General features: G+C 46.0%; 1 protein-coding gene across 1 annotated transcript; it reads right to left on the reverse strand.

Annotated features, from left to right (window-relative positions):
* Positions 1-1295: 1295 nt before the first annotated feature.
* Positions 1296-23205, reverse strand: LOC130110636 (EF-hand calcium-binding domain-containing protein 4B-like). The gene is made up of 17 exons (XM_056277795.1): positions 23053-23205; positions 20390-20501; positions 18706-18895; positions 17531-17677; positions 16210-16300; positions 14034-14129; positions 9493-9680; positions 8453-8524; positions 8207-8255; positions 8011-8093; positions 6925-7615; positions 5740-5878; positions 4664-4745; positions 4331-4445; positions 3055-3156; positions 2659-2735; positions 1296-1518 (listed from the first exon to the last, which is right to left on the reverse strand). Exons 1-17 carry the CDS (start codon positions 23203-23205, stop codon positions 1431-1433), a joined length of 2475 nt encoding a protein of 824 aa, XP_056133770.1. The 3' UTR covers positions 1296-1430.
* Between the last annotated feature and the right edge of the window lie 896 nt (positions 23206-24101).

Consider the following 24101-nt stretch of genomic DNA (forward strand, 5'->3'; position numbering starts at 1 on the left):
AAAAAAAATGTGGCACATCTCCCTTGTCAGACTGGGCGCACTGGAGTGAGACTACTGTCACATTGTGCATTTAGTTGTATTAATGGCGGCATTTGTGTTGAGATACCTGAAAAAAGGAGGAAGATTTTGACCCATATGACACGTCTACGTTCTGTCCACAGATGGCGTGGTAGGATTTCATACAAGACGGCCGACTGCCGTTTATTATGAACTATTTTGTCCATGACATTTGTCTGAGATGGAGCCAAGATGGCTAAAATTGCACGGTGTGTGTGTCTGTGTGTGTGTGGGGGGGTGGGGGATTTTGCTTATGAGATGTCACCAGAATACACAAGTAACTTTGAGCAATAGTGCCGTCATTTGTACCAACCTGACTGCCTTGGGCACTTCTGTGAATGTAACATCCTAAATGAACTTGACCTTCTGTCACTAGTTTCTTGAAATTCAAATTATTTTGCTCTTATCTTGACGTAAAGATCACACTGCAGTCATTCAGTGTTACTCCTCAGATTATTTTAAGTAAATTAAGGTTTGCAATGTATATTTGTATACTGAGTATTACGGTCATCAGTTTTTTTTAAATTACATTTGCATGTGAATGTTTATGTTTCATGTTGATTTTAAAAAAGATGTGCAATGTGATTCTATTTTTCTCCTTTATTTGAATAACTACCTTGGCGCCAGAGCTAAAAAGAACAATGCCACAGAAGAGCAACAAATACTAATGCAATATTTAATAAATAATTTTTGTTTTGGGAATTAAGTACACAAATAACATGTGAAATATGATGAAGATGGTGAATAAAGAAACAGATTTCTTCAAACTGTTAAAACTTGTGATTTTTATTTTAATGATCACAGTGTTGACCGATTTCAAAATGATTGTTTGATTTCAGTTTTACTGTCGACATTAAATATTAACTGCCCTATGGTCCTCTACACTGGATGAATAGGGACTTGAAAAATAATATTCAGCTATTCAAAACTGTAATCATACACCATAAAGATAGCCTCTTCCTATTTTTTTCTTTTTTTTTGGGTGAAAGTTGATGTTTCTATAAAAAATGAAATTCTGATTATAGTACAGAATACTATACTTTTTTCTTCTCATTAGTGACACCAATGATTTACTAAACGCTAACACTACATATTTACAAAGACGGAAAATGGGTAGCACCCTGTTTACAATTTCACGACAGCTACAATTTGCATTTCCAGAACAAGACCGGACATAAATTAACAAAGACATAAATTGAGTCCACGATAATGTCTCGGCGAGTCCACAAATTAACTTTGTTCAGCACCTCAAACGTGGAGAATCCGATGTCCGAATATGATCGTCCTCAAACGTTTTCCTCAAACTCAGCATGATGAGGGCAGGTCACCCGTGTGTTTCCTACTCACGGCTCCGGGCGCCCTTTAGCATGGCTTCACTTGCAGCACCCCTTCTTCTTGATCGGTTGAGCGCTGAGGATGATTGTTGTATCCCTCACCCTGTCCTCCTGCTCTTTTAAAATTCTGTGTCGACAGAATGACAGACAGAAACACAGACACGATTTCCTCAATATGGAGAAGTCCTGAACCAGAGTTGCCAACTTTGGTAAGCTGGCTGGAGTGAGATTCGTTGCTTTCATTCTTCTCTCTACTGTGCAGTTAGCATTAGAGAGCTAATGTAAGCTAGCTGGCTGTTTACAGACCATTTACTCAACACGGAGATAATCGAAGAAAGTTGAATCAGTCTATCTGGACACAATATTTGTTGAGAGAAAAACGTTTCATCGCTCATCTAAGTGACCTCTTCAGTCTCGGCTGACTGCACGTATCCCCTCTTCTGTGCTGTGCCATCCTCTTGGCCAAGAGGATGGCACAGCACAGAAGAGCTAACGCGTCAGGCCAGGACTCTGCAGTCTACACCCATCTACAGGCCAGTGGCCACTCTTTCAAGGATGAGGATGTGCACATCCTTGATGGGGAGGAATGCTGGTTTGAATGGGGAGTCAAAGAGGCCGTCTATGTGAAGAGGCAACGACCATCCCTGAACCGAGGGGGGGCCTAAGAGTACACCTGTCACCACCTTACAATGCTGTGATACATGGCCATTGTAACTTTAGTTAATGATCATGGTAATTTGCATATGAAACTGATCGTTGGTTTCGGTCATTATGCAACTGTATTGTTTATCAGGGTGGGGATACCTGCAGTCAGTTGAGACTGAAGAGGTCACTTAGTTGAGTGATGAAACATTTCTCTCAATAAATGTTGTGTCCCGATGAACTGATTGAACTTTCTGTGATTTTCTTACCTGGATTATTGAGCATGCATAAAGACAACACAGAGATAAGCATCGTGCACCAATCAGAGAGCAATTTAAGATGCATCTTGATGGAAACACCTACGTAAAAGACCCAGTTTTCAAATACTCAACTGTCTTCTAGAGTCAAAGTCATTTGTTTGAATGACTGATGAACAGAGGCCTGAAAGTGTGAGACTCACGCCAGATGCGTGAGTTGGCAAACCTACCTAAACTGACAATGTTCCTTTGGGCGCATGCTCCTCAGTTGATAGTACCACACTGTATCTGATGACTGATGTCTTGTGTGTCTGTGATTGGGTCTGCTCTATTATATATTGTGTATTTCTCTATACTGTGGTCCTTACCTGGCCAGATGGGTCAAAGACTCTGTGACATTGCTGCCAGTATAGGCACTGACCTCGTAAAACATCACCCTGTTTTCCTACAGATAACACACACACACACACACACACACACACACACACACACACACACACACACACACACACATAAATAAAGCCACATATACTCTGGATTCTGGATAATGAACTGAGACTCAAGGATGCTCAGGGATAGATCCGCACATAGTATACATGCTCTAAGGTCAGTCAACATTTTGAAATGGAGCGGTTTCATCTCTTTTTGAAATGAATAATATTGCCAATGAAACACATTCGCCTCTGTGCAGTTACAGACATATTACATACAAGGTCTGCAGTCTAGTGTTATTCACAAGCTTTGAATTGAAAATTAAAACTCACATAAGCCAATAACTCAGCGTCTTTGAAAGACACCTCCCTGTCTTCAACCATGTCCATTTTGTTACCTAGGAGGAGGATGGGGACGCCTTCCCCTGCAGCCTCCTGAAACACAACACAATGAAAATAGGGCAAGATGACGTTTCTCTGAAACTCTGTATTAGTTATTAAAATTCATGGTTATTGCACAAATATTTAGTATGTACTGAACAGATTAGTGATCAGTCATATGTAGGCTTGGGTACAGCTCACATTTGAACACATACCAGTACCAGTACCTGGAATTTGGTACCGGTACCCAATGGTACATTTTTACAGTGCTTAATGCTCTCTGTAATGACAAAAATGTGATTTCAGTTGTAAATAAATAATTAAACAAGCACAAAATCCTCCAGATAGATGAGACCTCTGGAAAACTAAAAGTAAGGTAAATGGAAGAGCCACTCCTTCCTTGATAAATACTACAATTACATTTTCTTATTTACCACAGACTTTTATCCAAAGTACCTTAAAATAGAGTTGGCATTTAGAAGAAAACACCCCCATGCCGATCTGCAGGTATCTCAGAGCACTAAATGGTAGCCAAGGGTGCATGTCATGTAAAGTGCAATGCTTTTAAGTGTGTGATAAGTAGGTAACCAACGGTGGTGCATTTAACAGTAGCAGGGGATCCAAAGTTAGCAGGAGATGGGCAGCATGGTGGCGCAGCGGTTAGCGCTGTTGCCTCACAGCAAGAGGGTCCTGGGTTTGAACCCCGGGGTTGTCCAACCTCAGGGTCATCCCAGGTCATCCTCTGTGTTGAGTTTGCATGTTCTTCCCATGTCTGCGGTGGGTTTTCTCCAGGTGCTCCGGTTTCCCCCACCATCAAAAAGACATGCATGTTAGGGTTAGTACTCCCGTCTGTGCCCCTGACCGAGGCATGGCAAACGAACTGGAGTTGGTGCACGGTGGCTGTCCACTGCTCCTAGCTACACAGCTAGGATGGGTTAAATGCAGAGCATAATTTCCCTACAGGGATCATTAAAGTATACCAAAATCCAAAAAAAATAATCTAAATCTAGGCGGACAATCCCACAAATCAGTGTAACAGCCTTGCTTAGACTTTTTTGCTTGTAGAATTTTTAGGCCTTTCTTCAATGAAGTAAGCTAGTCGGTAGCTCTGATGGAAGACAGGAATTGACATCACCATTTTGGAGCCGGGTGAGAGAAAAGCTTGGGCCCAGAGAAACACTCGACGACAATGCCATTGTTACTACCCAAGGAGAAAACCTTCTCACACCTGGACATTGGCCAGCCAGGGTCGCACAGCCTTGAAGCTCTCCTCCACCGTGACATCGTACATCACCACAACGCCGTCGGCCTTGCGAAAGAACTGCTTGGTGATGCTGCGGTACCTGGGTCATTGTCACACGGTCAGAAAAGCAATAATTAAAAGTAAAGAGGGAAGTGTCCAGTGCAAAGTACTGGAAAAAAAATGCATTAAAATAATGCCTGTGAAACTGCACACTTGGTGCACAGATAATCATTCAGACCAAAATGATCTGCGAGCGACAAAGACCTTACTTGAACTCTACATTTGAGGGATGACTGTAAGAATCAACTGGTCACTTACCTCTCTTGTCCTGCCGTGTCCCAAAGCTGCATGGCTACCTGGGTATTGTCCAGTGTAAGCGTCTTCACACTGTAGTCAATACCTGACATAGACACAGGGCAACGTCAGTGGGATAACGCTGATAGTCTCTTTGTTTGGTGAAGTCTCCTTACTTTCCTCGTGATGTAAAAGATGACGAAGGGAAGACTAAAAACTGTCAGTATTAAACATTCACCCTTCTGTTATCTTTCTTGCTTACTTTCACGCTTTTATTTTTTCTTTAGGCTATTTAGTGGTTAGTTTAAGTTTATATAGTGTAGAGGGTCTAAGGACAGGATGTTGTGTCACTGTAAAGCCCCTCGAGGCAAATTTGTAATTTGTGATATTGGGCTACACAAATAAAATCGACTTGACTATTGTTTTGCATGTTTTTCCTCTTTGATTAGTGACCATTAGGTAGCGCAGTTGAGCGTGATACCGGCTGTGTTTTGTCCCATACTGGTGAGGGAGGAGAGACATCTCGGCACACCGTGGTTAATGGGAGGCTTTGGAAAGCTCCGGATGCAGATGAAAGCAGAGAGTAAATTCTATCGTAAGTGACATAATCTGTGGTACAGAGTGTGCCAAGGCTCTGATTCGGGCAGTGTGACTTCACAAGCCGTCTCATGTGACGCTAAGTCCCGCTCCAATCTTCTCTCAGAGCGTGTGCACACACACAACCATGCGCGCACACACACACACACACACACACGTGCACCTGTTAAATTGGCGTTCTCCTCGGAACTGCTCGTGCAAAGCCCCCCGCCCCCCCCTCACACACACACACACAGACACACACACACACACACACAGACACACACACACAGACACACACACACACACACACACACACACACACACACACACACACACACACACGTGCACCTGTTAAATTGGCGTTCTCCTCGGAACTGCTCGTGCAAAGCCCCCCGCCCCCCCCCCCACACACACACACAGACACACACACACACACACAGACACACACACACACACACACAGACACACACACACACAGAAACACAAACAAGCCAACAGTCTCACAATGCCTTTATTCTCACCTACAGTAGCGTAGGTGGAGGGGTGGAAGCGTCCCTCACAGAAGGAGCGTAGAAGTGACGTCTTGCCCACGCTGGAGTTTCCAACCAGCACCACCTTGAAGAGACGGTCGGGGGCAAGCACTGGCCCCTCTTTTGACCTCTGATGGGGATATGGTGCAGGCAAAGGACAAGAAAGGTATGAAGAGCAAAAAAAAAAATAGGAGAGGTAAAAAGAGAGACAGATGTAAAGACCGATACAGAGAGGTGGGTGAATAATGGGCAGAAGGCCAGACAGAGAGAAAGACAGAGACAAACATCGAGACAGGCAAAAGCGAAGACAAAAAAAAAAAGAAGGATGATAAGAGCAACAGAGAAATAGGCAAACAGAAAGACAGGAAGACAGAGAAATAAGAAGGTAAGCAAAAAGGGATGTGAATCTGTTCTTCACTCATAACGACCGTCCATTCCATGATGATTATCACCCTCAGTCTCGAATGGGGTTTTTAATGTGATTCTATGTAGGTAAAGCAAACAAACATTCGCTTTTTAACAACAGATTCACAATGCACATTTTTAAATGTTAGGCACCTCGCTGGCAGCACCTTACAGCAAAACAAACATAAAAAGGGTTTTATAAGTGGTTAGGATTAACTTAATTAATGGTTAATAACTCATTTATTAATGTTATAAACCAGTGAAAAGCAATTATAAAGCATTAATAAAAATACTTCTTGGGTTGCCAGGTTGGGAGCTCGCATGGGGCGAGCCTCCAGACATTCTCTCAGAAACCCCCATTTAACCATTATCTAAACTTAACCTTGAACTTGATCGCTGTAAGTGTATTTACCATCCTTAATGAGTGTAAACAGACTTTTGTGTATGCACCGCATGACATTTTCAAGTTGTGTTCTTTGGACGCCGCTCACCGAGAATGCGAATCGGCAGGCCTCAATGATCACGTAGTTTCTGAGAGAATGCCCTCAGAGACTCTCTCATATTGATAACATGTGGGCTCCGAACCAGGCAACCCAAGACGTCTTTGTAATAAATGCGTTATAACAGCTAATTATCGATTTGTAATTCATTACTAAAGGAAGTGTCAGCCATTAATAAAATAATTAGTGACCACTGACAACACAAGTATGCCTTGTTGTAACGTGGTACTATTGCTTTTGCTAATTTGCATCACCAGATCTGTAGACGTACATGCTGGGTCTCTTTGCCGACAGGCTGTCCTCTGGCAGCCATGGGCGTCTTTTTCCCTTTGGACGTACTGGATTTCTTAGCTGAGGGAACTTCTGTCGAGACCGGCGTTTTTGGCGGTTTGGTGGCCGTAAAAGCACCGACTTCAAAGTCGCTCTGCACTTCATCCACCTCCTCTTCATCCTCCTCCTCCTCATTTCCTTCCTCCTCCTCACTAAGCTGGTGCATCAGAGGCTGGGGTCCCCCCTGGAGGAGGTGCGGCAGGTGGTCCTCCTCGATAGAGATGACTCGACGGAGAGGCCACCCATCCGGGGGGGCGTCCAACACCTCCTCCTCTACGCCTGCCTCCCTCTCTACCTCCTTCTCCCTCCCCTTGTCTTTTCCGGTCACAGTCTCAGCGGAGGAGATCCGGCTGGGAGATCTTTTCACTTTCGGCTTCCGATCGCGAGCTTTGGCCGGAGCGTGGCCGTTCGCCACACCAGAGTTCTTCTTTGCTGAGGGTCTTTGCGGACACACGGGGGCAACGTCGGTGGCGGCAGTGGCAGCAGCGGTGGTGGTGGTGGTGGTGGTAGAGGAGGAAGAGGGGGCAACATCGTCGTCGCTACAGGAAGAGGAAGCAACAAACACGATTTGAAGGTGCTCTAGAGGCAAGGCCTCCAGAGACTGATAGGACCCATCCACCACCAGTGGAGCTCTTTGGAAACAGAGGACAAAACAGAGGATATACGGGATCAATTAGCTGAACTGAAAATACCGAGCCCAAGGCACGAAATTTTTTTGGAAAAAAAAGAAAAGAATCAATGATGTCTCAGAATCTGCTCTCAGTCTCATGTCAACTAAAATGTCAATTTGGTTGATTTTGTTTATAATGATTTCCATATCCAAACAAATCAAAATCAAGTTTATAACTATCGTTCCTCTGCTCTTTTGATTTTTGATATCCTCTGTTTTTTTTTTCCTCATTTAATCCACGGTGGTGATTTTTGTTCAATTTCATTATGGCAAAAAGTAAAAAAATAAATAAAAAAAACTCATCCTCTCACACTTGCACGATTTATGTGAAGAGAAGTCGGAAGACGACAGACTCACCTTTGCACCGGCTGGCTTGCATCATCGAATAAGTTGTCGAGGTTCATCCTCTGCTTCTGCTTCTTTCTGAGTGAGGTTCGAGGCTTATTGGAAGTGACAGATTGTATGGCGGTGTTAAATTAGAGACATATGTTATCGGTCAGATCATGCCATGATTGACACCTTAGCATAATTTCACATGAAATAGCGTACTCACCACACCGCAGCAAATGTCTCGCTCATCTTTTAAATGCTTGTTCATCTCTCTGGGACGATTGAGGGAGAAAATTAGAAAGAGGGAGAACAGAAATGTGGAATCCACGTTCGGTTTGCTTTTGCTGGGCCGCAGGGATTAGCAATTCAAATTCGGTATAAACTGAGCGCCAGATCAAGGTTAGGTGGTTATTTTCAAATGCCACCCAGGGCTCAGGTCTCATACGCATTCGCGGGAGGTTTGACCTACCTGAGGAGGTCGAGCTGTTTCATGAGACTCTGCTTTTCTCTCTGCAGTCCTTCAGTTATTCTGTACATTTCCCTGCAGCAAGATTGAGACGTACGTCACAGAAGACCAAGACAGTACCCAAACTCTCAGGTGCACCAACCGACCATCTGATGGACTGTGTGTGTGTGTGTGTGTGTGAGAGACAGAGTGTTGTTTTGGTGTGCGTGTGTGTGTGTATATGTGTGCTTGGTGCTTAGTTTGTGCACATGAAAGTCTGTATGTATTTGTACATATGTGTTTGTGTCTATGTCTATGTCTGCAGGTGTTTGCGTGTATGTATGTCTCTCTGTGTACTGATGTGCATGTAGCGTGTGTTGTGTAGTGAGTGAGTACATGAGAGAGTGACAGAGAGAGAGAATTTGTGTGTGTGTGTGTGTGTGTGTGTCTGTGTGTGCTTGCTGCTTGATTCGTGTGCATCAAAGTCTGTATGTGTTTGTGTCTTCACATGTTTTTGTGTATCTGTGTCTTTCTATGGGTATTTGTGTATGTGTTTGTTTTTGTGTGTGTTTGTCTTTTCTGTTTTTTTGGCTCCCCCCCTCCCCCTTTTTCTCCTCAGTTGTATATCCAGCCAATTACCCCTCTCTTCCAAGCCGTCCCGGTCGCTGCTCCACCCCCCCTGTCGATCCGGGGAGGCCTGCAGCCGCTTCTTTTCACCTGACAGTGAGGAGTGTCGCCAGGGGGAAATAGCGCGTGGAAGGATCACACTATTCCCCCAGTTCCCCCTCTCCCCTGAAGAGGCGCCCCAACCGACCACAGGAGGCGCTAGTGCAGCAACCAGGACATACCCACATCCGGCTTACCACGCACAGACACAGCCAATTGTGCCTGTGGAGACGCCCGACAAAGCCGGAGGTAACACAGGGATTCAATTCGGCGATCCCCATGTTGGTAGACAACAGAATAGACCGCGACGCTACCCGGACGCCCCGTGTGTGTGTGTATGTGTATGTGTTTGTGTGTGTATGCACACGTGCATGCATCGGTTGGCTGTGTCCACTCACATCTCTTTCTCCTGGCGTAGTCTTGCGGCCTGCTCTTGCAGGAGGCCCAGCTGCTCTTGGGCCAGGGTCAGCTCCTGGCTGGTGCTCTCCAGCTCTCGGGACAGTTCGTCGTTGGTCATCTTCAGCTTGACGTTCTCCACGCGGCTCTCCTGCTTCTCGCTGTTCAGCTCATGGCACTGAAGCTCCAACTGAAGAGGGAGGAAAATTCAGCGTGATTATTCGGCGGGTGTACTTTGCTTAGGAGAGGAGTAAGCGCGACATCATCACTGTACATTACCAATATCAAGTTGCCGTGTGCATAAGTTGTGCCATGTTGTAGCGCTGTTTAAGGTGAGACGGATTAGCATGAATGTTTAGGGGTCTTTATAGAACATGGTGATATCGTCCTTTCAACGCGGTCACAGACTGGTGTTTGCCTTTTTCAATGTCTAATAGTGTCCGTTGTTCTGTGCCTCATGCTGCATGGTTATTTTCCATTTATGGATGATTGCTTGGGGATATCATAAAACTAACATTTCTGTTTAAACTAACAAATTAAGATTTATGTTGTCTTATCGTACTGAATATATGTTTGGGGTCTGCACAGGGGAACATCTTGGAAAGAACGCTTCATTACTGAAATATGGATGCAGGACTTTGCTTTGTGCACGTCTCCACGCTATGTGAGTGGATGTTGTGCACTCAGTATCTTGTAGAAACTCAGCGACAATTACTATGCTTGTAGGGGCTGTTTTGACCATAGACTACAATACCCATAATTCCCTGCTCAACCTCACAGTTAATCTCCACCCATCATGTCGCCCTTCATTGTAAAAGGTGGTACTGTGTCCGCTGATGCAATTTTTTCATTTTTTTGATTCCCCCACCCCTTTTTTTTTCTCCCCAATTGTATCCATCCAATTACCCCACTCTTCCAAGTCCTCCCGGTCGATGCTCCACCTCCTCTGCCAATCCGGGGAGGGCTGCAGACTACCACATGCCTCCTCTGATACATGTGGAGTCGCCAGCCGCTTCTTTTCACCTGACAGTGAGGAGTTTCACCAGGGGGACGTAGCGCGCAGGAGGATCATGCTATTCCCCCCAGCCCCCCCCCCTCCCGAACAGGCCCCTCCGACCGACCAGAGGGGGCGCTAGTGCAGTGACCAGGACACATAACCACATCCGGCTTCCCACCCGCAGACATCGCCAATTGTGTCTATACGGACGCCCAACCAAGCCGGAGGTAACACGGGGGTTCGAACCGGTGATCCCCCTGTTGGTAGGCAACGGAATAGACCACTACGCCACCCGGATGCCCCCTGGTGATGCAATTTTGCTCTTAAAACCACAGCAGAATTGAACTTTTCTCTCTCTGGCTGTGGACCCCACGCGGGATAACCCACTCTGCAGAATAAACTGCGAACAGAGGACCACGTGTCTTCACGTTACCGGAAGATAACCTAGTCTCGTTCATTCGGTAACCAGCTGTTACAACCGGTCACCTTTACTGTAATTCACAAAGATTTCACAGAAAGAGAAGGCGACCGGATCCCTTTTCATTACTTAAATGTCGACACGACTGTAACTTGGGCTCCTTCAAGATCACCGGACGACGGAGGGAGCACCGGGGACCTTCCGGGCGACAGGCTGTGGAGGAAAGGAGACTGTTTTCCCATGGAGCCGTGTGCTTCCATGCCGCACACAACAAAGGACGCGCCTCTGATTACAGTTATAAACGCTCATAAATATTCATGAGGCTTTCTAACAAGTCAGCCGAGTCTTGAGAGCGAGGTTTTGGGGGAAACATTAAAGAACTGTACATGTTCATCATTCAGCTGTTCATCGTCAAAAGCATCATGGATATTTACGAGTGCTTATAACTACAATCGTACAGTGCTATAGGCAGATTATTAAGACATTACAAGTATGGTTATAATGCATTATAGACATGGGCGTCATAGAAAGTGTTGCTGTTATTCTTCTGTTTGTAACCTCGGTAGATAGACTGTGCATGCGATCTCTCTCTCTCTCTCTCTCTCTCTCTCTCTCTCTCTCTCTCTCTCTCTCTCTCTCTCTCTCTCTCTCTCTTTCTTTCTCTCCATCTCGTTAACTCCATTTGCCTTAATCTTATCACATGCTTCCCGGCTGCGTGCCAGTGCATAGCCTTCCACACACATATGCTGCCTCCCTCCAGTGTGCAGAGCCGTGCACCCATACACACACATGCACACACGCGCCCTTCTTCGGGTTGTCCCTCGTGTCCGATGAGGATTCCTACTCTTGATTGTTATGGGTTCTTTGGTGGCGGTAAAGTCCAACACGGGACGCACACCGTCTTCCACAGGCAGCGCACACGAAGGCACTGGCAGAGGGCGGTGTGGGACTAACCGCAGCCGAGGATTTGTGTCTCTTGTACTTCTTTGCCGGGTGCTTTCCCTCTCTTTATATCTGAGCAAACGTCACGCTTTCTCGCCGTAGATGGCGCCGGTTGGGTCGATCAGCGGCTGCCGTCTCCAGCGTGCCAGGGTGGAGCCCACCCTTCTTAAGGGAGTCCCTTCAGTTGGGTGTCGAATATCTTTTTTTGGTCCACCGGGTGAGCGGTGCCCTAGCCTCAGCTGGCCATGCGGTCCTCTGGCATCCCGGTGGCTTGGCCACCTCAGCCAAGCCACCCGAGTTGGCGGGGGAAAGATGGTGGCCTCTACGCTCCTGCTGCTGCTGGTGCGTTTTACAATCTCCAGATGTGAGACACGATCCTGCCCGCTCACTTCCAAGATCCGCTGCAGGCATTTTATGTGAAAGGCCTCAAGTGGTTTCGGGTGGGGTCTGTGAAGCGTCCACGTCTCACACCCATACAGAAGTGTGGACAGGCACACTGCCTGACAGACTGCAGTCTTTGTATTGAGGTGCGGGTTGTTGTTGGTGAAGACCCGCTCCCCGAGGCGTCCAGAGGAGCACGAGGCCTGCTGGATCCTGCTGCGGATGTCTCGATCGATGTTGCAGTCACCAGACAGGATGCTACCAAGGTATCTGAAGTGTGGTACAAGGGCAAGAGGAGAGTTTGAGATGTAAAAGTCGGGAGGTTCTGGTGGGGGATCAGGTGGGGGATCAGGTGACCGCCGGCAGAGGATTTCTGTTTTGGGGATGTTAACAGACAACCCGTCTACACTCCGGCACATAGCCTTCCACACACTTATATTTCCCTCCAGTGCACAGCGGCATGAACCCACACACATGCACACCCACATCTCCTCGCTCCAGTGCGTGGCAGCAAACGCACAACTCCCCCCCCCCCACACACACACACACACAACCTCTCTTTGTTCTTTTTGGCACCATTTTCTCGCTGCTTGCATGGGCGCGTGTGCGCGCACACATACACACACACACACACAAACTCCCTTTGTTCTTTTTGGTGCTATTTCCTTGCCACACTTCACACACCCATACCCACACAAAAACACACACTCCCATGTGCATTCCTTCTTTCGGGGGACAGACTGACTCTCTCTCCCCCTCTCCCTCTCCCTAACATGCACCCCGTTCTTACAAATATTCCCTCCTACCCAAGAACATGTGCACATAGCCTCACAACCTCATATCACCCTTTGTGCCTTGATCATTACACTGCTGCTCATTACTGATTGTATCTGATCAGTATTAGCTGATAATTAGCGTTGATTAGTATTAGTTGGATAATTAGTGTGATTAGCAGTTTTTCTTTTTTGTGGGATTCCCCCCCCCCTTTTTTCCCCCCAATTGTACTTGCCCAATTACCCCACTCTTCTGAGCCATCCCGGTCGATGCTCCACCCCCTCCGCTGATCTGGGGAGGGCTGCAGACTACCACAAGCCTCCTCCGATACATGTGGGAGTCTCCGGTCGCTTCTTTTCACCTGACAGTGAGGAGTTTTGCCAGGGGGACGTAGGGCGTGGGAGGATCACTCTATTCCCCCCAGTTCACCGCCCCCGCCCCGAACAGGCGCCCCGACCGACCAGAGGGGGCGCTAGTGCAGCGACCAGGACACATACCCACATCCGGCTTCTCACCCCGAAGACACAGCCAGGGACACCCGACCAAGCCGGAGGTGACACGGGGATTCGAACTGCCAATCCCCGTGTTGGTAGGCAACGGAATAGGCCACCACACCACCTGGACGCCCTGTGTGATTAGCAGTTTGATAATTAGTGTTGATTATTGTTTCACTGAAATAAGCTGTTGTCTCGCCTGTTTTGCTGCAATACTCACGGAAGCCATATCCGCTGCTAAGCACAGTACTCTGACTGGTGTGGACATCGATTAGTCCATCAACTTGAGTGGTTCAATTATAAATACTGAACATCAACATTAACGGTTAATCAATTTATACGACTGACTTTATGAAACGGATTTATGAGACCGATTTAATGAGACTAGTTTGATTATTCCATCAGTTCAAGTGGTTTTATTATGAAATATTAGACACCAAAACTAATGGTTAACAAATGTATGAGACTGATTTTGTTAGACTGATTTGATAACCCTGTTGCACCTACATGTTATATAGAAAATACAGCTCTACTCACCCTTCTCTGCTTCTGGGAAAGATGCTCCAGCTCTTTCTCCTTTGCAAACAGTTGGTGTGACAGGTCCTGGCTATGTAAGTTGATACGCTGGGAATCCTGGATGGTAGGAGCAGGAAAGGGACAAAACCCTTAGATTTAATTAGCATTTTGTACCTGCATCATAAAGGAAACGGACAAACTGCAAGTTGATTAGCTCATCCACTATCCGAACCGCTTATCCTGCTCTCAGGGCCGCGGGGATGCTGGAGCCTCTCCCAGCAGCCATTAGGCGGCAGGCGGGGAGACACCCTAGACAGGCCGCCAGGCCATCACACAGGGCTGACACACACACACACACACACACACACACACACACACACACACAAACATATTCACACCTAGGGACGATTTAGTGTGGCCGATTCACCTGACCTACATGTCTTTGGGGGAGGAAACCAGAGCCCCCCAAAAGGGGAGGAAACCGGAGCCCACCTGACCTACATGTCTTTGTGGGAGGAAACCGGAGCCCCCAGAGGAAACCTATGCAGACACGGGGAGAACATGCAAACTCTACACAGAGGACGACCCGGGACGAACCCCAAGGTTGGACTACCCCGGGGCTCGATCCCAGGACCTTCTTGCTGTGAGGCGACCGCGCTAATCTCTGTGTCACCACGCCACCTAATTAGCTTATATGGTCGTTAATTATGTGACTTTTATGTGTTAGCATGCACAGAGAAATTAATTTGTTTTTTGGAACTTTCTGCTTTACAAGATAAAAATACACCCGAAAAATAAAAGCAGGAGGTATTGGGTGGAGAGAGAGGAGAAGACGTGCAGCAAGGGTCCTGAGACAGATATAACCTCAGGAAACTGCAATCAGACCGAAGACTTCCTCAGGGACCAAACACTGTGTGTTTCATGAGTGTATCACCTGTGGCTTTTTTCATAACAGGAAGACAACTTAAAGCACCAGACAACCCCACCGTGACCATGTGACCCATGCGCCGGATCAGACCAAGATGAGGAGGGGATATTTCACGGTTCAAACCCAAAGGGCTGAAACCCTATTGTTTTTGTGCTGGTTTATTATTTTTCTTCTTCAGAAATGTTTGCACAAATTCCTTGGAGATGGTAAATGGTAGAGACGTGAGATTTTGCACATTGATTGGAAGTTGTGTGAGAGTGCTGCCCAAGAAATATGATCCCAATCGGCCAGATGGGGGCGCTATAATAAAAGGTCAACTTTGAAAAGTCATAACGCCTACGCTGTAAGTCCGATTTAAACGAAACGTGGCACAGACATCCATCTGTCCTCACTCTACAAATCTGCATCAAGAACCACTAAAGTCCGCCTGACTAGATTTTCCGTCATTTTTGAATGTTTTTAAAAACACATTTTTGATATCTCCTCCTAAACCGTAGGTCCGACTGCTACCAGATTTTCTGTTGATCCTTATTTAAAGAAATTTAATGAAAAATTTTCTGGTACAGGATATAAATCCTCTACACCAGACTCGACAAATTAAAACAAACAACCATACAAAAAAGAACCACAATATAGTTATTAAAATCACAATAATCTCACAAATAATCAAATCACATAAATACAATAGTCTCTCAAATTATTGGACCAAGCTTATAGAAAGTTGTATAAAGCTTGTTGATGTCTAATTTTGTTTTCAAGATATTGACCAATGAACTTCAAAGGGGCGTGGCTCAGCACATGGATAGACCAAAGTCAACAATCATTGGGCCCATCGTCACAAAACATGCAGGCTATGTCCACGTAAGTACCTCAAACATACTCCATACCCAAATCGACCACTAAGAGGCGCTACAAATTAAAAAAAATGGGCATGGCATAACACAAAATCAGACTATAAATCAGAAATTGTTTGTCCAATCATTACAAAACTCGCAGGATATGTTTCACGACAATGTCGAACAATGTGTGTAAAACTATTTTGAAATCACTCAATAGGGGGCGCCACCACTTCCAAACATGTGCATGGGCCTGGTGCAAATTTGGCCATAAATCAGTGACAGTTTGTCCAAACATCTCCAAACTTGGTGGATATTTCTAACTAAACTGTTGAAACTTTCACCTTCTAACGGTCTGTGTTGGCTTGAACCCTGGAATCGCCGCTTGCGGCTATACATTTTTTGGGGGCTGGGGGGGCTTGAGAATCTGTACCTTGAGGAGTAGCCTTTCTTTTTCATTTTTGATCTGCGCCTCCATTTCTTCATACAAACGGCGGATCTCGCTGTCATGTGTTGCTGCCTTCCTGTAATGAGGGACAGGGAAGGTTAGTGATGCTTGTTAGGTTGAGGGCGTCATGCCTGGGGAGCAGGATGAACTATTGCCCATGTTAAGTTTAGATTTGTTTTTTCCCAGTTGTTCTCATAAAAGGATGCAAGCATTGCACAAGATCATATACACAAACACATAACTACACACCCACACACTACCGACCAAAGCCTCCTAAAGGCAGGTCTTATGCATATATACACGTATGTACCTTTGTACATGCACCCACACATACAAACAGATACACACAAACACACATGCAATGACACAAACACGTTGAAATATATAACACAGACACACATATGCTCAAAAGTGCACATGCATGCAAGCACGTACACACACACACACATTCATTAGCAAAAAGCTGAGCTCTGTACACAACAGCATAACAAGTGGTATTTACATCCTCTTTGACAACCATTAGGACCTAAACATCCAATTAGTTAGGTGTGGAAGAATAGCGAGCTCTGTTAGGAGGTACCATACTGTGCTGTGTTCAAAGCACCACATACCAAACCAAAAGTCTATAACAAGTATTATGCGCACACCCACACACCCTCCCACTCACCCACACACACACACACACACACACACACACACCAACATACACCTTTAACTTTGTATTCAACTTAAAACTATCTTCAAGCGTGTCATTGTGCATATCATGGGAGTAAAGTTGTTCACTAAGTATCCAAGATGGGTTATCCTTTTGGCTTTGCCTGTTCCCACAGGCATAGCTTCAACATTCCCACATTGGCAGTAGGAGATTAGTGGTCATTTGAAAGGGATAAAGGGGGAGAATTATAGATAAACCCACACAAACACTAGCCAGCTGCAGACATTGCACAGGTCACTAATATAAACACACACACACACATAACACCATAATTATGTTACTAAATTATGTAATGGAAGAGTCTTTGGTTTCTGCAGGGAAAAGGCACTATAATTTTTGAAACATTGGACCCAGCTAAGAAATGAACTCCCTGAGCTCAGGAAATATTTAAATTTAATCAAACATCTAGCATGTTCATGGAGAGAGATCCTCCACTCCATCCATCCCTCCCTTAACTATGAAGTGAAGACACGGTTGAATACAGTAAAGTGAGAGGGTATAGAACTGACAAAATGGGACTGAGGCCATGGGACTGAGCCAAAAGCCCACATATCTTTTGATGACAGGGTTTGCATGTGTGTATCCTCCCACCTCTGGAGGGCGGTCTCCATTTCCTTCTTCTCCTGGTGGGCCTCTTTGATCTGGAATGTAACCCGAGCCAAGAAGTCCTCAAAGTTAGACAGGAGTTGAGGCTCATCCCTCCTCAGCTGGGCCCAAAGACTGCGCACCTCACCCGCACTGGAGATGAGAGAGAGGGAGAGAGAGAGAGAGAGAGAGAGAGAGAGAGAGAGAGAGAGAGAGAGAGAGAGAGAGAGACACACACACACACACACACACACACACACTCACAGACAGACAGACACAAAGAGAGATGAGATGAGAGAGACAAACAGACACAAAGAGACAGACAGACAGACAGACAGACAGACAGACAGACAGACAGACAGAGCGAGCGAGAGAAAGAGCGTGAGAGACAGACAGACAGAGCGAGACAGTGACAGAGACAGACAGACAGACACAAAGAGAGAGACAGACAGACAGACAGAAATACAAAGACAGACAGACAGAGAGAGAGAGCGAGAGAGAAAGAGAGCACGAGACAGACAGAGAGTGAGACAGTGACAGAGAGAAAGAGCAAGAGAGACAGACAGAGAGAGACAGACAGACAGACAGAGGGAGAGAAAGAGAGAGAGAGAGAGAGAGAGAGAGAGAGAGAGAGAGAGAGAGAGAGAGAGAGAGAGAGAGAGAGAGAGAGAGAGAGAGAGAGTCACACAGAGCCTTCACAGAGAAGGCATGACCTGATTTCCATGTGAAAATCCTCAGGTGGAATAATCCTACTGAATTCTACATTAATGCTTTTTTCCCTCTAGTGGGCCCTCTGTACCATTTCCATACCTTTCCTGAGCTGTAAATCATCTACGATGCTTATATACCTCATGGTCCTGTGTAAAAATCTGTTTATTTGACAAGCTAGTTTTGACATACATATGGATTGCATATGACTTGCAGAATTCCTCACATGGACCCTTACACACAGCACTAAATCATAAAGACAATATTTATTCATAGAGGCATAAGTCTGGTATCTGCTGTATGTTACAAAATGGATTTCTCTGCATACTGTATATAATTAGTGTAAGCATCATATAGCCTTGAGGGTGCAACACCCCATATGGATGAGATTACTGAGAAGGTTTTTTTTATGCCATTACATTGCAGTGGCTGTAATGTAATGGCATAAAACCTTCAGCGGTGGTTAGACTCACTCTTCGAAAACATTGCTGGCCCCCAGGCTTTCCAGGAGCATACAGAAGTGTTTCTCCTCATCATCTTCCCCGCCTGCTAACTTGGCGTCCCATTGACTCTGGTACAGGGCTTCCTTGGCCCTCAGGCCTTGGGCAGGATTGGGACTCAGATCATCGCCAACGGAAATTCTGCGGCCATGCAGGAACTGACCTGAGGACATTCCCGCAAGGGGAAGTGATAGGGCAACTTTTGAAAGTGGCATTTCACATCAATACCATATGCATACGCAAATCCCTACCATGAATGTGAACTATCCTGTCTACAATTAGGTTAATATAGCACGCCGTCATGCCTCTCTTTTACCACATGTGCGGTGGAGACATTGGAAACTCTGAAAAATCCAACAAAATAAACACTCTGCAGGATTATGACGCTGGTTATCTTTGTTGGGAAAAACTGAGTAATGCTAAGCAAACTTTTTACATTCTGCCATGAACCAGATTAAACTAGGTCTTCATAGAACTCAGATCAGTTTCACTGACAAAACATTTTGCCCATTCACTGAAGGCATCACAAATCAGCTCAGTTTTACAGAGTGATGGATGCCATTTACCAACGCGGATTGCTGACCAAACAGTATTTGCAAAACTCTGGGTAACCTCTCCTGGTTCAGCGAACCCCAACCATCCGGTGTTTTACGTAGGTTTAAACAAAATGTAAGCACTTCGTACAAATGCTATTTGAGCCAGATCTGACAGTGTGCATAGACCAATTTCAAGTAAAATTCAACCTATTTTGTATGAGCACCGATCAGCCAAAACATGAAAACCACCTGCCTAATAATATGAAGCCTCCCAGTATGGTCCGATCCCACAGACAAGGTACTGTAGCTCAAATTGCTGAAAAAGTTAATGCTGGCTATGATAGACAGGTGTCAGAACACACAGTGCATCACAGCTTGGTGTGTATGGGGCTGCGTAGCTGCAGACTGCCCATGATGACCCCTGTCCATCACTGAAAGCACCTACAATGGCCACATGAGCATCAGAACTGGATCACGGAGCAGTGGAAGAAGGTGGCCTGGTCTGACAAATCATGTTTTCTTTCAAATCATGTGGACGGCCGGGTGCGTGTGCATCGTTTACCTGGGGGAGAGATGGCACCAGGATGCACTATGGGAAGAAGGCAAGCCGGCGGAGGCAGTGTGATGATTTGGGCAATGTTCCGTTGGGAAACCTTGGGTCCTGGCATTCATGTGGCTCATAGTTTGACACGTACCACCTACCTAAACATCATTGCAGACCAGGTACACCCCTTCATGGCAAAGATATTTCCTGATGGCAGTGATCTCTTTCAGAAGGATAATGCCCTCTGTCACACTGTTCAGGAATGGTCTGAGGAACATGACAAAGAGTTCAAGGTGTTGCCTTGGCCTCCAAATTCCCCAGATCTCATTCGATCGAGCTTCTGTGGGATGTGCTGGAAAAACAAGTCCGATCCATGGAGACCCCACCTCGCAACTTACAGGACCTAAAGGATCTGCTGCCAACACCTTGGTGCCAGATATCAGAGGTCTTCTGGAGTCCATGCCTCGACGGGTCAGAGCTGTTTTGGTGGCACGAGGGGGACCTACACAATATTAGGCAGGTGGTTTTAATGTTTTGGCTGATCAGCGTTTCAGAGCAGAGTAGCAGGGGAACCTACTGAATCCTGAGGAAAATGCCTCAAGCGTGAGGTAACCATTGTGGTTTGTATCCAGCGAGTCAAAAACATTCTCCAGCTCCTCCGCAGACAGAGGAAGGTCTTTATGGAGCCTCTGTTGGAAAAACACAAACACAGATACAGAAAACTCACACACACACACACACACACACACACACACACACACACACACACACACACACACACACACAATTTAATAACAGCCTATTGGTCATCTTAGGCTGTATACTGACTTAATGCCAAAAGCAGACAAATTTCTCTTTGCATCCTAACTTCTGTGATCACATTATCATTCATATCTAACCAAAGCCATGTCATATATGGAAAAAAAGTATTGCACATCAGAAGTAAACAAGCATTACTTTTAACAAACTCTCCCATACATATATGGCTTGTAATATGATGCGAGTTCAAAGCAACTTCCTTAACATTAAAAAAAGTTGCAAATCTTTTCGTATTTAAAATGACTTGTTGTGCACGGCTGTATAAGGACTTTCTAGAAGCTTCCCTGCACAGTCGACAGCAACAAAAGCATGACGCTCTCAAGGGCCTTCTCTCCATTCACTGAAAATACAGCTTGGACGTTCTTAGTGCTTTTCAAGGCAGTCGTGTGTGTGTGTGTGTGTGTGTGTGTATATACATTATTTATGCATGCACTTGTAGCCATTGAAATAGACGCGTGTATCTCTGTGTGACAGCGACTGATTACCATAGCCATCGATGAGGCCGCTGTCACTTCACTCACTGTTTCCGTGTGTGAAGTGGGTTGCGAGGAGCTCTCTCACAAAGCACCCTCAGAACAGAGAGGAAACCAGAGATCCCTAACATTAATTTATTTACAGCCTGCCATACTCTCGGTAAATGGACAAAGACACTAAAGAGCACCGAATTATCCCACAGACCGAAACATACTGCATCCCCTCAACCCATCGTCCTCATTAGAGGTAGTCTGGAGAATTTGCATGGGGTACACATACAGTATATATGAAAATATCAGGAATACTTTTTTTCATGTACACAAGTACATGAAATCAAATGAAATATCGTTTCCCCCAGCAGTGCAACGCAAAGACAAAAACAAATATACAAAACTTACAACACGTATATGAAACTACAAAAAAAAAAAAATCAACTGTCCAAGAGACTGAACGCCAGGATGACCGTTAGAATTGCCGGTCTGCGTGGGCTAGCGGTTAGCTTAGCCTGCCTCCGCGGGGAAGGGTAAGCTAACCTGGGCCCACCGGACGCAGCAGACCAGGCTCTCCCCAGCCGATCCAACACCAGCTCTCCCAGCCAGACACCTTCGGCACACAGTCAAAAACACAGTCAACACCAGGCGAGGGAGGCCGCCGCCAGACCGCCCTCGGTGTTATCGTAACTGCCGGTCTGCACGGGCTAGCAGTTAGCTTAGCCTGCCCCGCTTCCGCGTCCTGTCAGACCGCCCTCGGTGTTACCTCTTCGGGCACAGCTCCGGGCAGGGCCGTGGTCCCTGGGGCTCACAGGACGCAGCAGACCAAGCTCTCCCAGCCGATCCAGCGCCAGTTCTCCCAGCCATCAAACGAAGACAAACTTAGGCAAAGATGTGGACAAAGACGCTGCATGGACGGTACTGGGTCAGGCCGCCGCAAACGTTAAGTTCGCGCCGCCATCTTCCCCACACCGGTACTGGGTCAGGCCGCCGCAAACATGAGTTCGCGCCGCCATCTTCCCACGCCGGAAGCGGAATAAATTATTATTTTATATTCACCGTTCTTATCTTATCTATGTTGAGAGACATTAGCTGAGTGTTTTCACAATGAGTGTGTCTGTTTTTGTCTGAATAAACTCATTCTACTCTTGCTGAATGCATGCACAGCTTTCGGCTAATATAAAAATTACTTGGAAAAAAAAAGACAGTCGAACAATAGGAACAACACTGCTGGTAGGAAATGAAATGTTAGAGGATATCTAATCTTGGGAATAGTAGTCTATCTGGCAGCCAGAATAACTCCAAAGCAATTATAGTCTATCTCTTCTCACACACACACACACACACACACACACCATGTCATCCTATACTTGTGGGGACCCCCCCACTGACTACATTCATTCCCTAGCCCTTAACCCTAACCATCATAACTACATGCCTAACCTTAACCCTTACCCTAACCTTAACCTAATCCTAACCTTAACCCTAAACCCAGGTCCTCACCCTAAAATAGACCCTTTTCCTCATAGGGACCCATAAAATGCCCCCACAAGGTAGGTGGTTTCAGGTTCACACACACACACACACACACACACCATGTCATCCTATACTTGTGGGGACCCCTCATTGACTACATTCATTCCCTAGCCCTTAACCCTAACCTCAACCATCATAACTACATGCCTAACCTTAACCCTTACCCTAACCTTAACCTAATCCTAATTCTAACCTTAACCCTAAACCCAGGTCCTCACCCTAAAATAGACCCTTTTCCTCATGGGGACCCATGAAATGCCCCCACAAGGTAGGTGGTTTCAGGTTCACACACACACACACACACACACACACACACACACACACACACACACACACACACACACACACACACACACACACACACACACACACACACACACACACACACACACACACACACACAAACGTCTCCTTCTCTGACCCCCATATCAGTGCGGGTGATGAAGCCTTTGCCCTCCACATCGCAGGTCTGGAAGAACTCCTCGGTTTTATCCAGCAGGGCAATGCGTCCCCAGTCTGAGCCTGTTTTCTCAGGGTTCGATCCAAAGCCGTTTACCCTGCTCTCCTCCTCCATCTCAGTGGGCAGTGGGACACTTCGGCAAACACTTGAGAAAACACGTTTACACAAACGTCTATCTTCTTCAGTGGATGTGCGGAGGAGCGTCGGACATGGTCGCCTCACTGGCACGGCCTCCAAGGAGCGCACGGCCTCACGGCGGACACGGTGACAGAAAGAGGAGACGGCATCCGATGATGGGAGAAGAGTCGACTGGTTTGGCGTCGCAGGCTCCTGTGGGGCAGACAGGAACACACAACAGATATTTCAGATGGGTTTCAGGTGGAAGAACAGAGATCTATACACATTTTAGAGAAAAATGCATGGATAAATTTGAAGCAAAACACATTTTCACTGCGCTGTACATTCCACCGACAACCAATGTGCAGAGTTGGGATCACACTGATATCCCAAAAGCAGCAGCCTGGGAGGGAGATTTGTAGAGGACCTCGTCTTAATGGAAAAATGTCTGGTTATGCAAGTTATAAGAAAGCTACACTCACAATTTTGTTTGTCACGACTACGCGGCACTTCCCTTTTCTTAGTATGCTATGAGCAATCAACTTATAAGCAGCACGTAAACATAGGGTGAAGGATAATCTTAATACCCGTCCACACTAAACACATGACAGCATAATGCCTGAAAGACTGCCAAGTCCATTTCCGAACGCACAGTAGCATATGAAATTCAATGTTTTACATTTACACTCTCTCTGCAGTTTGTCTTGTTCCCTGTGTGATTTCAAACTGGTCATAGGACTCAAAAATCTGTAGGGAGCCTTGACAAGATCGCTCAGCTATTGAGGTTTGGACCATGCATTACTTTATCTGGACAAAGATATGCTAGTTGTGTGTTGCATATCCCATGGTAGTAAAAGATGACATGCAGGGAAGTTACTTTGTGGTCACCACGC

The sequence above is a fragment of the Lampris incognitus genome, chromosome 3 (genome assembly GCF_029633865.1).
Source record: "Lampris incognitus isolate fLamInc1 chromosome 3, fLamInc1.hap2, whole genome shotgun sequence".
Classification (NCBI taxonomy): Eukaryota; Metazoa; Chordata; class Actinopteri; order Lampriformes; family Lampridae; genus Lampris; species Lampris incognitus.

Excerpts from the sequence above, each read along its gene's own strand:
- LOC130110636 (XM_056277795.1), bottom strand. The coding sequence starts at position 23,205 with ATGGAGGAGGAGAGCAGGGTAAACGGCTTTGGATCGAACCCTGAGAAA. Across the intron at positions 9,681-14,033 it reads TTTCCCAGAAGCAGAGAAGG|TTGGAGCTTCAGTGCCATGA; the intron begins GTGAGTAGAGCT and ends CTCCCTCTTCAG. Across the intron at positions 8,256-8,452 it reads AAACAGCTCGACCTCCTCAG|AGAGATGAACAAGCATTTAA; the intron begins GTAGGTCAAACC and ends CAATCGTCCCAG.